At 41.0% G+C, this 18614-nt stretch overlaps 1 protein-coding gene across 1 annotated transcript; it reads right to left on the minus strand.

The window, feature by feature from the left end:
• Positions 1-1752: 1752 nt before the first annotated feature.
• Positions 1753-2208, minus strand: LOC145802885 (uncharacterized). Its single transcript, XM_082895691.1, has one exon. It carries the CDS (start codon positions 2206-2208, stop codon positions 1753-1755), a length of 456 nt encoding a protein of 151 aa, XP_082751817.1.
• Positions 2209-18614: the final 16406 nt, after the last annotated feature.

Below are 18614 nucleotides of genomic sequence, written 5' to 3' on the forward strand. Positions count from 1 at the left end.
AATCCAAACAGCATCACCTTGTAGCAGTAGGCTCCCCACGGTGTAGTAAATGCAATTTCTCTCTATCCTCGAGAGCCATCAGAATCTGGTTATACCCGGAAAACCCACCCATGAAGGAAAGCAATGCATGGCCCACGGTGAAGTCTACCAACTCATCAATATGCGGTAGAGGAAAGTCATCCTTCAGACTGGCTTTGTTTAAGTCCCGGAAGTCTATACACACCCGGATTCTACCATCCTTTTTCGGCACTGGGATGATGTTGGCCAGCCAAGTCGGATACTCAGATACTAATAAGAACCCTGCATCAATTTGCTTGGTGACCTCTTCCTTAATCTTCAAAGCCCAATCCAGACGGATTATACCAGCTTCTACTTGACAGGTCGGGCCTTAGGGTCAAGAGAGATTTGATACTGTACAATCTCAGAATCGATTCCAGGCATGTCTTCATAGGACCACGCGAAAACATCTTTGAAATCTTTTAATAAAGCGACTAAGCGCTCGCATTCCTCTGAAGACAACGTGGACCCGATCTGGACCATGAGTGGATCCTTCTCAGTACCCACATTAATGGCAATAATTTCATCAATACAGGGTTTAATATACCTCTCCTCCTCTCGATTAATCAAGTTTTTCAAAGCTAGAGGAATTTCTTCCTATTCGTTTTCATTAAAAGTATGAAAGTCTTGGTCAATGCAACAAACAAGTGGCACAGAGAAGTACGCAGAAACGACAAAGTTCTAGTTCATAAGGTCCAGCTCTTCAGTTACAACAGACTCAAAAGTAAAAGAAAAGGAAGACCTAGACAGGACTTTGGCATCCGGGTTACCACCCCCGGGAATGCCAGACTCAGACTTCTCAAACTGACTGGAATCTGATCCTGACCCCATAGACTCTGTGGAATCAGATTCTAGCCCATTATTCGATTCGGAAATGGAAAAGTAGCCTTTCTCCAGTTGCTAGGTAAGAGTTGGTGCCCTTGATGCATCCAATATACCACTGGTTAGGTTTACGCCTGGCTTTTCCCCGATCACGGAGACAGTAAGGTCATCCCTCAAGTTTTCTAGGTCGATCATAGGATCTGTTAGGAGACATCCCAGTGCTGCCCCTATTCCATGCTCGTTGTTGATCGAGTCACTTTCCATGCTTTTGTCCGCTTCAGTACTTGGTTCAGTCTTTTCCTCTACACCACTGTCTTGTAATTGCAGGTCAAAGAAGGTTTCGAAACCAGGAACATGCTGATTAGTGGAATTCACCCAGGACTCGAGAAAGCCACAAAAAGGGAAATCTTCTCCCTCTCGCACAAAATAGCCATTCAGTGTCCCCTGAATCGGCCTGTGGACAAGCTCATAGTGTTTTCCGGCCTGCTTGGCCCTGGCTCTACCTCTGACTTCTTCTCTTTTCCTGATCCAGTCCTCTTTAGTGGGCACATAGCCCAAACCAAAGGCATGTGGATTATGCGGCACATCGGCCATTGTTGCAACACCCTTCCGGCCACTTCTTCCAAGTCACATTCCTGGCACATACTGGAGTTTATTCATGACATAGATTGATTGGGTACTGACATACATGCCCTTGTCAACGGCCAAGATATTCTGCACTACCCGGGCCTCAGCCAAAGTGAATCCCGAGAGGAATAGATCCTCCTCGCCATGAACGATCTCCAGCACTGGTGTAGTTATTTCTGGCGGGGGATAGATAGACGAATTCCTGAAGACAATCGCCACTCCTTTCCCTTGAGGGTATTTTAGCATTTAATGGAGGGTAGAAGAGACTGCTTTTACCAGGTGCAACCAGGGTCTTCCTAGCAATGAATTGAAAGTGGTCGGGATGTCCAGAACATGGAACTCGACATCCTGTTGAGCTGGGCCCACTTGAACTCTGATCTGTACCGTGCCCATAACTTCCCTTCTTGTATTGTCGTATGCCCGAATTACCTGGGCAGTAGGCGTAAAGTTGGCCAGTTTAAGATCGATGGCATAAGCTGTACGGGAAGGACAGACATTGATCACTGAACCGGTGTCTATCAACACCACTGGTACCCATTTCCCTCTGCACTTAACAGATATGTACAAGGGTTTGTTGTGTGCTGAGCCTTCTGGTGGTAGTTCCTTGTCAGAGAAGGTTAAGGTTGGGCTAGCACCACCTGGGAAAACCAATCCCACAAGTTGTTCAGGGGTAGTGTCAATGGACAACTTGGCCTTATCCATTGCTAATAGTACTGCCTGTCGATGCACCCGGGAGGCCATAAGCAGACCCCAAATCGAAATATCGGCTTACATCTTCTTCAACTGCTTCAACACAGCCTCTTCTTCCGATTACTTCTCTTTTTGCTTCTCAATCTCTTTATCCTTCCCAGATGCCTTAGCCTGATCTAAATACGGCGGCTTGAAATATCGCTCGCTCCTTGTCATGTGGTCGATCTCTTCCATGTACCAGGTATTGTCGGGTTACCCCAATCTTCATCGGTGTGAGCCAAATGTAAGTCATCGTCATCCCACCAAACTCTTTCGGCAATCGACAAATAGTTGTCCAGCTCCATTCGGATTACCCTTACATCACTAACATCCCTCGTGGGATTTTAAGTCATTACGGTTTTTAGGTTGTCTTCATTTCCTTCTTGTGCAAACTGCTTCAATGTAGCTTTCTGTTCTATGTCCACAATACTTACAATGCCCAGTTCTGAAGTTTTCACACTGGTGTTTGCCGATAATTTCCCTTTTTCATTGACTATTTCGGCCATCACAGTAGTTCTTACTTCTTTTTCCTTTGGTTTTGTTTTGGTTTCCTCTTCCTTGTCTGGCTCACTAAGCCATCCAGAATTGTCCATTAATCCATGCAAATCAAACCAGGCAATCCACACATCTTTTTGATCTTGTTCATCAAAGAACTGCAGATTGTCTAAATCCTCCTCTAACTCTGCCAAATCATCCAAATCTTTGTTTGGGCCATCTGCTCTAACCACATTTACCTCCACTGCCATTGGTAATACTAATTCTAGTTTGATTTGAACAATCGGCACGATATAGCAGCTTGGATCATACATTTCCCTGGACAAGTCCTCGGAACTCTCCAGTAGCAAACTCGTACCTTCTTCCAAGGTCGACTTCCTGTCTACTGTAACTGTCACCACAAGTTTAGGTTGGTGCTTGGATAGATAGTTAAACGTGTCCATCATGTACAGATCTGTGCTTTCTGGAATGAACAACGTTGGTTTTGGTAGATAGGAGGGGGTAATATATACGTTGGGGTCATATGGGACGGCCAGTGTATGGATCAGATTTAGGTTTCGAGGTGGAGGGACTTGATTATGAGTTGGTAGTGGGTTGGTAATTGTATTTGGTTTCTCGGGTGGTGCGATCACCTTGTTGTCAATGAGGTCTTGAATCTCATGACGTAGTCGAAAACATTGGTCAATATCATGACCATGTTGTTGGTGAAATACACAATATTTGGCTGGGTTGTGTTTGGGTAGAAGAGGATCACGCAGTGGGAGAGACTCTAATGGTTTGAGGTGCCCCTTTATGATCAGCACCTTCATGGCTTGAGATAGGGTCATGTAGAGTTGAGTGAATGTCCTGTAGGATCGGACAGGATTGGCTGACGGTTGTGGAATTGTATTAGCAAAGGGATCGGCGGTATTAGTTGTGATGACAACACTTACATCTGGTCTTGCAGCTATGCTACCATTGGCAGCATTGGAACTGCGAACAAAAGGCCTCTTGACCTGCTCTCTCTCATCTGTAAGCAACCCCTGTTTCATAGCATCTTCAATTTGAACCCCTATTTCATGGAGTTCTGAAAATATAGATATCAGGATGACAATCATCTTTTGTAACAACTTGCCTTGGAGATTATGGACTACCATCCTTATCTGGTCTTTCTCTTAAGGCCTTATGGTCATCATTGAAGCCTTAGCCCTCTATCTCGTCACAAAGTTTGAGAAGCTTTCTTTTGGCTCCTGGCGCGTTGTCTCAAGGTCACGAGTTGTGATCTCGATTTGTGTGTTGTATAAGTATTGTACGATGAAGGCTTCGGCCATTTCCTCCCAATATATGGCATCTTGAACCAATCTAGCAAGGTTACTGCTGAGGCGGTATACCCATCTTCGATGTCAAGGATTGAGGTAACACCCTGCGCTTTCTTGAAAAGCTTCTCCAGCTTGTTGATTTTAAGCATAGTCGAGTCAACTTCAAATTCAAACGGAGCCTCAGTTTGGTACATAGGTGCCTTGGAGGTTTGTGGTGGGATTGGGTCTACTGGAATTCCCTGATTCTTAGCCTGGACATTAGCAGTATGGACTGGGGCTGCAGGTATTGGGATGCCCGCAGGAGATGCATGAGATGCAGAAGCCGTTGCCGGCTGTGTTTGTTGTTGTTGTAGCTAGTTTATCACTTCAGCTTGGTGGGTTACAACTTCAGCTTGACGGGCAGCATCTTGCTGCATGGTTTCAATTGTTTGTTGGAGATGACGGATCATGTCCTCCATACTGACTGCAGAGTACTGAGTCATCTGAATAGGCGGGTGATTTCTTGCTGGCCTAGATATAGAAGACTGTCCCTGACTGTATACAAGTGAGATAAGGGGTGACTGCTGAACAAACCGAACCGATGAACTCTGCTTGACTCTTCTTTGTCTTGTAACCGGTGGGAGTGAAACAAACACTGGTTGTCCCCTAACAAGATCTCTGGCTCCGTAAAGCCTTTTGACACGGGTCCAGAATACTTGAGGGATATCCGAACTTTTCTGAAGCTATGGTGTTAAACTACCTAGCAAAAGGAATAAAGCAAAAAAAAAAAAAGTAGTAATCAGAAACCGCACAGCCCCTCAGCTCAGATGTTATCAACACAGATGTAATCAAAGTTGTAGGACTGTACTCAACACTGAATTCTACCACCTAAAACAGAGACCAAACTTGCAACTAATACGCACATTCCTGTACAGTTTCACTATAAACACATACCAGTTAAGTGAGAGCCAAAACACCCCTATGAGGGGATAGGGTTACCTTGTCCTAATTTCGTCAGGAACTAGCTTTAACTATTTCAAACAAAGCGGTTTCATACAATCCTAAATTTCGGGTGAGCATCATGTCCTAGTTTGGAAAAGTCACTATAGCTTCACTATATGCAACTAGGTCGAATGGTCAAAAAGGATACCTCAGCAAGACTACCTAATATACCTCTCACACCTAACACCGAGAAGTGAAAGGAGGATCAAACGGTACAGCGGTAGTCCAGATCCAAGGGTTGTGTTCCCAACTTGACAGAGCCCATGACCGGTCAGCCTTTTGGCAAGCTTTGTAGGCAAGCCTCCGGCAAACCGTCCAAGAATAACAGATGGCAAACACAGGGACTTAGGCGCACTAATGCAAATGCAATGCAAAGAACATATAAATGTAGATAAAAATTCACATCATAAATTTCAAGTCAAGTTCTCTAAATCCTTAGCAGAGTCGCCAGAAACTGTAGCTCGGCTTCCTGCGCTCCTTTTCGGAAGAATGAAATAGCCCCTATAGTTCGGACTCCACTTGTGTTGGTTCTGAATCTGATTTCACAAGTGCAATGTGAAACAGTGGAAACACGAAAAGACTCCAAATCTGACAATTTCTTTTGGAAAATCGATGTTTTGAATCAAATGCCAAAAATTGACTACTTTGCCAGATATCAGAGTCGCCACCTAAATATTTATTTTGGAAAATTTAGAAAACCCGTGACTCGTGCCAAAGGCCATCAGTCCTTCATTACCAAAGTGACTTGGTTCGGGAACTTAGGTGTGAGAGGGGAAGGTCAATAATGAGAACCCCACTCACCCGAAAAAAAATCGGCCTCTACTAATTATGATGTGATTCTTATGTACAGTGTATGTTCTTATTTTATTTTTAACATACAAGTATAGACTAATTTCACTAGAAGTTGGAACGTTTGATTTCATGTTTGTTTTGAAAAAGTGTTTTGAATATGTACCACTTGAAAAAGTGATCTCATATATATACATTTAATCAAAGTATCCCAATTTCAGTGAATAGCCTTCATCCACAGGCATTCAAGCAGTTTAACAATTAAGCATTTAGCCTCATGGTAGTATGTTTGATACGACAACAATCACACTTATGCAATATGCTAAAGCATAAAAACTTACCTCGTACTCCAAGCCAAAAAAAAAAGGAACTAGTTAGAAAAATGCATGATCCAACTATGTAATATGGCTAATGCAACACATACAATATGCAATTAATAAGCTCGACTATTAGAATGGCATGCGAGTCAATTCAAGGCATGTGATAGCGCATGTATTCAAGTAAAGAGTTTGAATTTGACATTTGAATAATATGATGAGCCGAACTTTTATGCATGCAATACAAATGGATGCAAACATGAGTATGCTAAATTAAACATGATGTCCTTAAACTAACCATCATAAGCTGGTAAATAAAAGGGAGAAAGACGTGGGGTTGGAAGACATACACATTATTACATGTTTGTCCTCGCGAAGGAGGGTCCAAATGTCCAAGTGTCCGAATAAATAAATATTACAAATCCGAATGAATAATAATGAAAAGGGGCTGTCTAATTTATTACAACAAATAATATGTAATGATCGCGCAATGCTCCCCAGGAATTACTCCGTCTGCCTTGTTGAGATTTGTTCTGTTTCACCTTATCATTGCTTTTGACCAAAAGTGTATATTTATTGGAGCCTTGCTAACTCAAAACAAGACTTAGTCGAGCCCCAAATAAATCCAAGCATACCTTGTTTTCTTTGCAGAAATCTTTTTTTTTTTTTTTTTGTGCCTGAGGTAAAACAGTGCAAACATGCAGACAGGGTATTCCTGGCCATATTTGTCTCTTCTACTCTTCTCTATCATGGAAAATACTCAAGAGAGGAACGAACTCGGTTCTCAAACCATCTCTGGTTGCAAGTTGGTTTGCAAGATGATTTTGGACACAGTAGGACAAAGATCAATAAATGTAATGCATAATGACCACCCCTCCCTCCTATCATGAAGCAAATTCAAGAAGGGAAGTAGAGACGCTTCAAGATTCATCAAAACATTATGGACTAATGTAAGACAAGCCTTGACACAATAAACTCGGTATAACGTCCGACCGAATTCAATCAATCATATTGGTTCTTTATGTTGGTTGATTCATTTTAAGCTCAATTTTATTAGCCTCTTTTATATTACCTTTTCTTTTCTTTAATCCATTAAGTCCACGGTGATATTTACATCCACTAAGTCCGAAATGCAATAAAGGAAAATAAGTGTCGACTTAACCCGAGGAAATAAACCTTATTTTATTCAGAGAAATTACAAAGGAAGAGTCAAACTCATTTACAAGTGATAAGGGATTTCAAGTCAAACTCAAGATGCGCAACAAAGACTAGCCAAACTCAAAAGAGTGATAATGACTTAGAAAAACCCACCATGAGTGATAATGACTTGAAATCCAAACTTGATAATAAGTGATAATGACACTTTACTTGGTGATTTCCAAGGGTCAATTAATCCCTTAAAAGTAAACACACTGATGATAAATTCGTCGGGGGGAAATTACAAATTTGCAAGCGATAAAAGGTTTCAAGTCAAACTCACGATGCGCAACAAGGACTAGTCAAACTCAAAAGAGTAATAATGACTTAGAAAAACCCACAGTGAGTGATAATGACTTGAAATCCAAACTTGATAATAAGTGATAATGACATTTTCCTTAGTGATTTCCAAGGGTCAATTAATCTCTTAAAAGTAAACACACTGATGATAAAGAGAAATAAAAAATAAAAGATTGTGTTTTAGTATAAGAACATGTATATATTTGGGGTAGTGAACCTCCAAAGAATTTAAACCGTTAAGTATAGAGCGTTTTATGCTTTTGGTAGTAAATCTCCTAAGAGATTAGATCAGTAAGCATAGAACGTTGTATACTTTTGGTAATGAACCTCTTAAGCATAAAACGTTTTATGCCTTTGGTAGCGAATCTCCAAAGAGATTAAACCATTAAGCATAGAACGTTTTATGCCTTTGATAATGAACCTTCGAAGAGATTAAATCATTAAGCATGGAAGAGTTCCTTTCTTATACTTGAACCACAATCTTAATTTTTTACAACTTTTTAATCGAAATAAGCAAAAAATGGAGGGAGATTGCAGAGATGATTATGCGAAGTTGATTAATTGGTTAGTACAAACAAACTTGATATTTAAAACATAAATCATTGAAATAAATTAAACAGTCCCCTAAATAGCATATAATAGTGCTGAAATTAAGCTATAGAAAGCGAGCAAAATTAAATAGCCAGAGGGACTATTCACTGCCGGAGGTTACTATTCACCGCCGGAGATACTATTCACCATCGGAAGTTACTATTCATCCGACGGGGTAAATTATTTAAAGTAATAAATTACAACAGTTTATATACAATATTTAAATTACATAAAAAAAATAGTAAATGAAGTATTTAAACAAGTTATATCACATTTTTAAATTAATTGAAAGTTTCGAAAACTCACCTTTTGGGGAAATGATGAATTTTCTGAGTCACAAACTTTCTTTTGATTACCCTCAGGTCTGTGGAATGTGCTCTCAATTCTCAGCCCAAAATTTGGAGTTACAGCTTTAGTGGTTGTTTTTTTGAATGGTGTATTGATGAAATAGAAATAAAAATATCAAAGAAAATATTTTATTCCTTCTTTCTGATTCTTTTTCTCTCAAACTCTCTCGCACCACTTATTTTTCCCTCTCTGATTCTCTAATCTAATTCTCAGACCCTTCCCCACTTTTTCTTTTTTTTCTCTTCTTGATTAGCCTCCCTCCTCTCCTTTTGATTCTCTTAGACTTTTTCTTTTTTTCTTCTCCTGCTGGACCTCCTCTCCCTTTTGTTTCTCTTGATTACCTTATATAGGCAAATTAATATAATATAATAATATTAATATTATATAATATATACATACATGCATATAATATATATATATATATATATATAGATGCTTGATTTGGGATGTCGGCAGTTGAAGGCTGACCGACATGAAAAGATTTTTTTATTATTTTTATTATATAATATATATAATATAAATATTATATAATATATATCTATATACATATAATATATTATATAAAAATATATAGTTTATACCAAAATACTAAATATATAATATAATAATATTAAACATATAATATAATAATATAACCTTTTATTATTTTATTTTATATATTAATAAAATATATAATTTATACCAATTTATAAAAAAAAAACACCAAAAATATGAACAAACACAAAAAATTATGCAAAATTACAAAAATACTAAACTAATGAAATATTTAGTATTTTAAAACAATTTGGCCATAATGGTGAAGGTTGGGATTAAAGTTCAAATTCCGTCTCTCTTACTGAGGATTCTGTGAGAAACACATTCTAATTGTCATCATCGGGTAATCAAAAGAAAGCGTCCAAGTCTTAGGGCTAGTCAAAATGGGGGTGTCTACACCGGCCACCAGTGTTTTCTGCAGATATTTAATGTCAACTGTGCCAGTTGTTTGCACAGATGCTTGCATCTGTCCACACGTGAAAGGATGGATCTCCTTGTATAAAATTCATATTTTCTATATATAGGGACCCCCTCTCTCATGTTTTGGGGTTAGAAACTTTTAGACTCAAAATTTTCCTCTCTCTACAAATTTCCTACACTTTTGTCTACAATTCCCACACTCTTGCCTATACACCCTTAACCAAATCCCTTAATCTCTGAGTTGAGGTGTTCTTGGGCTTAGTTTGAGCTCTAGAAGGTGGCATTTGCTTGGTTTGTTGCCTAGAATTACTCTTTCGTTCAAGAGGTATGGCACTTGTCTTGTATATTTTGTTTTGCATACTCATTTTGCTATATTTTCCCACTATTTTTGGGTTGCTGTGAACTGTAAAAAAAAACCTGTTTTGGTGAACCAAAAGTGATGGTTTGAGACCATTTTAAGTTAGGGGGTGCTTCACCCTTCTTTCTTTTTTGTTTGAAAGGCTTTTGCACTTTTGTTTTCCACTTTCAAACCAACTTTTTTTGGGCTTTTAACCACTGAATTTTAGAGTATTTTCAGTGGCAAAAAATATGTTTTGAAGTCCAAAATTGGAGGAATTAGCCTCCCCTCCTTGTGTCATGTTTGCTACCCTAGTTAGTTCTATATGTTAGCATGATTTTCTAGCTTTTGTAGTTATATTCTAGCATGTTTTTGCCATTGTTTTAGACTGCTTTAGCTCTATTTTGGGCTGTTTGGGTTAGTTAGGCCTTGTTTTGCATGGTTGTAGTGTAAAGGTCCTCACAAGCTCGGTGTTTTAGGCCATTAGAAACCCCTTGTTTAAGTTAATTGCATGTTTTGGTATTGTTTTGCACTTAATTTCAGCACCTAAAGCTCTGCAACCTCTCTCATTTCTTGATTTTTTAAATTTGCTTTGAGAGTTATTTCAAACTTGGAATTCTTTAAGCTTGAGATCGAGGTCCATACTTAATGGTTTAATCCTCTTTTGAGGGTTCATTACCAACGGCATGAAACTTCTCTCACGCCTTAAACTATCCCTTGTTTGACGCTTCCTTCCCTTTAGAGGACTTTAACTCACCGTTTAGACTTAATTGAATTAAGGAATAGTTGGTAAAGTAAAATGAATAACTAAAACTTGGAACTAAAAGTGAGCCAAGATAAGAATTTGGTTGTGTTTTTTATGTGTTCAATCGGACGTTAATTGAACACGTGGAACTTGGACCATTTCATACTTGTTAGTGATGAAATGATCCAAGTCTCTAAGGTCAACTTCTTCCCTTATTCTTTTATGAAAGAGAGGAGGTTTGTGTTTCATTTTGCATTTATTGCATTTGCAACTCTTGAATCACAAGCCATCATGCAATGAAATTGCTTGAGTTTGTGGTTAGTGGCTTAAGTTCACAACTCCTTATATTTGTTCATAAAAAGGAGGGGTGAGTTATGCAAACAATTTGTGGGAATACCCTCTTTTTGCTCTGTTTGTTCTCTATTGCAGCAAGTTGAACCAGTGCATCAATGGCCGGCAGGTGGCTGGCAAAGCACCATAGATGGCCGGCAAGCCACTTTAATGGCCGGCAGTCTTTACCACTGGCCAGCTAGCCACTAATGTAAATCTCAGCAGAATGTTGGCAAAATGGAGCAAAATGGTTCTGAAAGTATTCAACTCTGCAAACAGAGGCTTTCGAGAGCAAAACGGAGGTCTTTTCAAGTGGTATCTGAGCATGTGCATCTTCCATTTCCCAAGGCGAAGTAGTGGCAGCGCAGTTATATACTTTAATTACTTAGTTTGCTTACATTTGTGTTGTAACTTGATTAGTAAGCTTACTTGTTAGTTAAATTAAAAGTGTTGTAATAATTAGTTAATTAGTTTAGCTATTTATTTCACTTGGTTTGTAATAATTAGCTTAATTAGCTTAACCCTAATTAGTTGCTAGTTAGTTTTACTTTATTCATTTAGACTCTCCTTCGTGAGAGCAAAATGTAATAATGTGTATGTCTTCCAACCCCACGTCTTTCTCCCTTTTATTTAATCGCTTTTGATGGTTAGATTAGGGATATGTTTCAATTAGTATACCTTATGCTTGCATACATTCATCTTGTCTTGCATGCACTGAGGCTCGGTGCATCATTCAAACTGTATTGTTATTTCAATAATTCTTTGAATACGTGTTTAACCGCATGTTATCAAATTGTTTCATATGCCATATTAGTAACTGAGCTCATTAAATTGCATTCTTTGCATGCATTGCATTACTCAGTTTGCATAGATAGAAATCATGCATATTTTTCTAACTCATATCTTTTTGGCTTGGAGTACTAGGCGAGTTTTTAATGCTTTAGCATACTTGCATGAGTGTAAGTGATTGCCATGACTAGCATGCTTGCCATGAGGCTAAATGCTTACTTGCTAAACTATTTGAATGCCTGTGAATAAAGGCTTGTTGTTTGAATTAAAACGATTCAATGAATGTACATTTTAAGCCCACTACGTCTAATGGCAAATTCACAGTTTTTAAGCCCACTTTGTTAAGTGGCAAATTCGCAAACTTTAAGCCCACTTGAAGTGGCAAATTCAAACCCTTTTTCGCAAAAACAAACATGAACTTGAATCATTCCAAATTGAGTAAACTAGTCGATACTTGCTTGTGCGCATCACATTGTAAAGCTAGCCTAATAACTGGAATAAGAGTACATAATGTTCAAAAAAATCATATCATGATTAGTAGAGACCGATCTTTGATCGGGCAAGAGGGGTGCTCAATTCATGACCTTCCCCTCTCGTACTCAAGTTCCCAAGCCGAGGCAACTTTGGTGATGACGAACACGTGGCCTTTGGCACGAGTTATAGGTTTCCTAAATTTTTCCAAAATAAAATATTTAGGTGGCGACTTTGTATTTGGCAAAGCAGTCCAATTTTGGCATTTTTGATTCAAAAATTGATTTTCCAAAAAGTTTGCTGGATTTGGACTCTTTGGTGTTTATCAATTTCACATTGCACTTGTGAGATTAGATTCAGAACTGCGGGAGTCCGAACTGTAGGGCTTCTTTCGAGTTTCCGAAAGGGGGCATGAAAAAGCTGAGCTACAGTTTCTGGTGACTCTACTAGGGAGTTAGAGAACTTGACTCGAACTCATGTTATGAAATTCTATTTGCACTTATGTGTTTCTTTGCATTTGCATTTGCATTGGTGCGCCCATGTCACTGTGTTTGCTATCTGCTATTCCTGAACGGTTTGCCGGAGGGTTGTTTGGAAAAGCTTGTCAAAAGGCTGACCGATTGTGGGCTCTGCCACGATAGGAACACAACCCTTGTATCTGGACTACCGCCATACCATTTGATCCTCCTTTCACTTCTCAGTGTTAGGTGTGAGAGTTATATTAGGTAGTCTTGCTGAGGTATCCTTTTTGACCAATTAGCCCTGTTGCATATCGAAAGCCGTAGAGACTATTCCAAATTAGGACAGGTTGCTTACCCAAATTCAGGATTGTGTGAAACCACATTGTTTGAGTAGTGAACTCTAGTTTCTGACGAAACTAAGACAGGGTAACCCTACCCCATCATAGGGGTGTTTTTGCTCTCACTTAACTGTTATGTGTTTTTAGAGTGAAACTCTATAAGAACGTATGTATCAGTTGTAAGTTTGGGTATCAGATTTTGGGGCAGAGATTAGTGTTGAGTACAGTGCTGCAACTTTGATTACAACTGTGTCTTGATCACATCTAAGCTGAGGTGCTGTGCAATTTCTAATTTTTGCTTTCTTTTGCTTTATTTCTTTTGGCAAAGTAGTTTATCACAATTGCTTCAGACGATTCTGTTACCCCCCAAACACTCTGAACCTGTGTAAGAAGGCTTTACCGATCAGGGGATCTTGTTAGAGGACAACCAGTGTTTGCTTCACTCCCACTGGTTACAAGACGGAGGAGGGTTAGGCATAATTCACTAGTCCAGCAGTCACTTTTTACTTCACATGCGTCCAGTCAGGCTTAGTCTTCTACTTCCACTCCAGTGAGAGATTATTTTCCAATTCTAATGGCTCAACATCCCCCGGTTAACATGGAAGATATGCTTCGTCATCTCCAACAGACCATTGAAACCATGCAGCTAGATGCTGATCGCCAAGCTGAGGTTATAGCCCACCAAGCAGAAGTAATAAATAGGCTGCAGCAGCAACAATCACCGCAAGCAGCGGCTTCTACTTCCCATGCACCTCCAGTGGGTATTCTAGCACCCGGAGTCACTATCAATGTCCAAGAGAATTTGGGCATTCCAGTAGATCCGATCCCATTGCAAACCTCCAAGGCACCAGTGTACCAAACCAAGGCACCATTTGAATTTGAGGTTGACCTTACTGCACTAAAAGTCAACAAGCTAGAAAAGTTTTTTAAGCGGGTACAGGGTGTGAACTCAATCCCTGACATCGAGGATGGATATACTAACTCGGTAGTGACTTTGCCAGACAGATTCAAGATGCCACACATAGACCGGTTCGATGGCTCCAGGGATCCCATGGTCCATTTGCGGTTATTCTCAGAAATTCTGCGACCAATAGGCCTCACCAGACTTCAAAAGCTATCGTTTTTCGGCCGAACCCTGTCAGGGATAGCGGTTATCTGGTATGCAAAACTAGAAGACTCTGTGAAACAGAGTTGGGAGGAAATAGCTAAGGCCTTCATCGCACAGTACTTCTAAAATACCCAGATCGAGGTCACAACCTGTGATCTTGAGGCAACCCGACAGGAGCCTAAAGAGGGCTTTTCGGACTTTGTGACCCGATAGAGGGCTAAGGCCTCGATGATGACTATCAGGCTGTCCGAAAAGGATCAAATCAGAATGGTGATCCGCAATCTACAAGGGAGATTATTATAGAAGATGATAGTCTTGCCATTGTTTACATTCGCTGAGCTCCATGAGATAGGGGTTCAGATTGAAGATGCGATAAAGCAAGGGTTGATCGCCAATGAGAAGGAGCAGCCCAAAAGGCCTTTTACACGCAGTTCTAATGCAACCACAAGTAGTAGCACCTTTGCACGGCCTTCAGATGTGAGTATGGTCACCACCACACCCAAGACCGCTAACCCTTCGCTAGTACATCCAACACAACTCCACAAACCTCAACCAGCCAAGCCCGATCTCAAAGGGTCTTTACCCCGCTCTACATGCCTTTATCCAAAGCCCTAGGGGTCCTGATCAAAAAGGGGCATCTTAAGCCACTAGAGCCTCGCCTTCTACCCGATCCTCTCCCCCCGAAACACAACCTGGCCAAATAATGTGCTTTTCACCAGCAGCGCGTTCATGACACAGATCAATGCTATAGGTTGTGTCATGAGATTCAAGATCTCATCGACCATAAGGTGATAGCACCTTCCCCAAAAGCCCAATGTCACTACAAATCCTCTCTTACCACATAATCAAGTCTCGCCACCTCGGCAGATAAACCTCATCCATACACTGGCCGTCCCTTATGACCCTAGTATATATATCACCCCTTCCCACCTATCTAAACCGGTGTTGTTCATCCTTGAGAGCACGGACTTATACATGATGAACATGTTTACACTTCAACCTGAACCGATGGTGGTGACAGTGGTAGATAAAAGGAGGTTGGCCTTGGTGGAAAATGTCAGTCCGTTGCCCGAGGGCTTTAAGGACTTATCTAAAGGGGTGTACAACCCATACTGCTATATTGTGCCAATCAATCAAGCTAAGCCGAAAATGGTGGTGCCGGCTGGGATGGAGGTCAATGTAGTTCGAGAGGATAGCCCAAGTCAAGGATTAGATGATCTAGCCGACCTAGAGGAGGACATAGACAATTTGCAGTTCTTTGATGAGCAAGATCAAGGGGACATGCATATTGATTGGTTTGATCTGAACGGGTCAATAGAAAATTCTGGGTGGTTAAGTGATGAACCCGATAGAGATGAGGGAACTGAATTGAAGCCGAAAGAACAGAAAGCAAGAACCACTACAATGGCCGGAATGGCCGATGGGAAGGGTAAACTGCTAGAAAACATCGGCGTAGAACAATTGGCTCAGGAATTGGGCATTGTTAGTACAGTACATACAAAGCAAGAAGCCATACTGAAGCGTCTTGAGCAAGAAATAGGTGAAAACAATTGGAAAGTTGGAAAAACCTAACACCCTGTGAGGGAGATTTGTGACAAGAAAATAATCCAAACGGAGCCGGATAAATGCTTGTCGGTTGCCGAAGGAATCTGGTGGGATGACAATGACCTACACCTAGCTCATACTGATGAAGATTAGGGTGTAGACCTTCCTAACAACACTTGGTATGTAGAAGAGGTCGACCATATGACGAGAAGTGGCCGATATTTCAAACCATCGCATCTGGACCAACCCGAGGCATCCGAGAAGGATAAAAAAGTCGAGAAGCAGAAAAAAATATAGTTGGAAGAAAAGGTTGTGTTGAAACAGTTGAAAAAGATTCAAGATGATATATCTATCTGGGGTTTGCTTATAGCTTCGTGAGTGCATAGACAGGCTGTACTGTCGGCGATGGATAAAGCTAAGTTGTCCATCGACACTACCCCAAAACAACTGGTAGGATTGGTCTTCCCAAGAGGCGCTGCACCAACTCTAACCTTCTCGGACAAGGAACTACCGCTGGAAGGCTTTGCACACAACAAGTCTCTATACATATCAGTAGAGTGCCGAGAAAAGTGGGTACCAGTGGTATTGGTCGACACCAGGTCAGCAATCAACGCCTGTCCTTATCGCACGGCTTATGCTATTGGCTTGAGACCAGCAGATTTCGTATTTACAGCCCAGGTGATCCAGGCATATGACAATACCAGCAGAGAGGTAATGAGAACAGTATAGATCAGAGTACAAGTCGGCCCAGCTCAACAGGATATCGATTTCCATGTCCTGGATATTCCGGCCACTTTCAACTTACTACTTGGGTGACCCTGGCTGCACCAAGTGAAAATTGTCTCTTCCACCCTCCACCAAATGCTGAAGTACCCCCACGGGAAAGAGGTGGCCATAGTATTTAGGAATTTATCTATTCATCCTCCGCCAGAGGTCACTACACCTGTGTTGGAGATTGTGCATGGTGAGGAGGATGTTTTCCTTTCTAGATTTACCCTAGCTGAAGCCCGGACAATGCAAACCATCTTGGCAGCTGATAAGGGCTTGTATGTCAGTGCCCAATCAATCTATTTCATGAACAAGCTCCAATATATGCTAGGAATGGGGTTGGGAAGAAGTGGCCGAAAGGGCGTTACTCTATTGGCCGATGTGCCACATAGCCCGCATGCCTTTGGTCTTAGCTATACGCTTACCAAAGAGGACTGGGTTAGGAAAAGGAAAGACATGGCTGACAGAGCCAGAGCTAGCAGACCGGGAAGCACTATGAACTTGTGCACAGACCAATCCAGGGGACCCTGAATGGTCATTTTGTTTGGGAGGGTGAAGACTTCCCATTCTGTGATTTCCCCGAACCCTGGTTCAACTCTGAGAGGAAACGGGTTCCTGGTTTTGAAATTTTCTTTAACTTGCAGCTGCAAGACAGTGATACGGAGAAAATGGCTGAACCGACTGCTAAAGCTGCGAAAAGCATAGAAAGTGATTCCGACATCAACAAGCTTGAAGAAGGAGCAGCACTAGCATGTCTCCTTTCGGATCCTCCGATCAACTCAAAGAGTTTGGGGGATAACCTGACCGTTTCCATGATCGGGGACCAACCGGGTGTGAACCATGCTAATAGCATTCCGGATGCATTTGATGCACCCTCTCTCATTTGGCAGCTGAAGGAGGGCTACCTGTCTTGTAGTTTTAAGTCGAGTAGTGAGTCAGAATCTGATTCCACAGTGTCTGTGGAGTAGGAATCAGATTTCGGTTCTTCTGAGTCAAAGTCCGGTATTCCTGGGGGTGATAACCTAGATGCAAAGGTTTTGTCTAGGTTGTCCTTTTCTTTTTCCTTTGAGTCGGATGTAACCGAAGTACTGGATAAGCTCGACTTGGTGAATGAGAATGCCATTGCAGATTTTGAGTATTTTTCTGTGCCGCTTATTTATTACATTGATCATGACTTTCAAAATTTTAATGAAAACGAAAAGGAAAGAATTCCTTTGGTTTTGAAAAATTTGATTAATCAAGAGAAAGAGAGGTTTGTAAAACCCTTCGCTGATGAAATCATTGCTTTTAATGTGGATACTGAGAAGGATCCGCGTCTGGTCCAAATCGGGTCCATGTTGTCTTCGGAGGAGCGCGAGCACTTAGTCGCTTTATTAAAAGATTTCAAAGATGTTTTCGCGTGGTCCTACGAAGACATGCGTGGAATCGATCCCGAGATTGTACAGCATCAGATCCCTCTCGACCCCAAGGCCCGAACCATCAAATAGAAGTTGCGGAGAATACGCCTGGATTAGGCTTTGAAAATTAAGAAGGAGGTCACCAAGCAGATAAACACAGGGTTCTTGCTAGTATCTAAGTACCAGACTTGGTTGCCTAACATCGTCCTGGTGCCGAAGAAAGATGGCAAAATTTGGTTGTGTGTAGACTTTAGAGACTTGAACAGAGCCAGTTCGAATGACGATTTTCTCTTGTCGCAAATCGATAAACTGGTGGACTTCACCGCAGTTCATGCATTGCTCTCCTTCATGGATGGATTTTTCAGGTATAACCAAATTCTGATGGCACTCAAGGACAGTGAGAAAATTGTTTTCATTACGCCGTGGGGAACCTACTACTACAGGGTGATGCTGTTTGGGCTGAAGAATGCCGGGGCTACCTATCAAAGGGCTGCAACCACAATTTTGCATGATATAATCCATAAATAGGTCAAGGTGTACGTAGACAACATGATTGTCAAGTCCAAAGAAAGAGAGGGCCACTGCACCGCCTTGAAGAAATTCTTTCAACGGATCAAGGAATACAGGCTAAGATTAAATCCATAGAAGTGTACTTTTGGCGTAATAGCATGAAAAATTGCTGGGTTTTTTGATCACACAGAGGGGCATCGAGGTAAATCCTTCAAAAATCAAGGCCATCCTAGAAATGCCACCACCAAGGACTGAAAATGAGGTGCGAGGCTTTCTGGGTAAAGTGTAATTCATAAGACGGTTTATTTCT

The sequence above is a fragment of the Camellia sinensis genome, chromosome 11, assembly GCF_055761805.1.
Source record: "Camellia sinensis isolate YWXY chromosome 11, ASM5576180v1, whole genome shotgun sequence".
Classification (NCBI taxonomy): domain Eukaryota; kingdom Viridiplantae; phylum Streptophyta; class Magnoliopsida; order Ericales; family Theaceae; genus Camellia; species Camellia sinensis.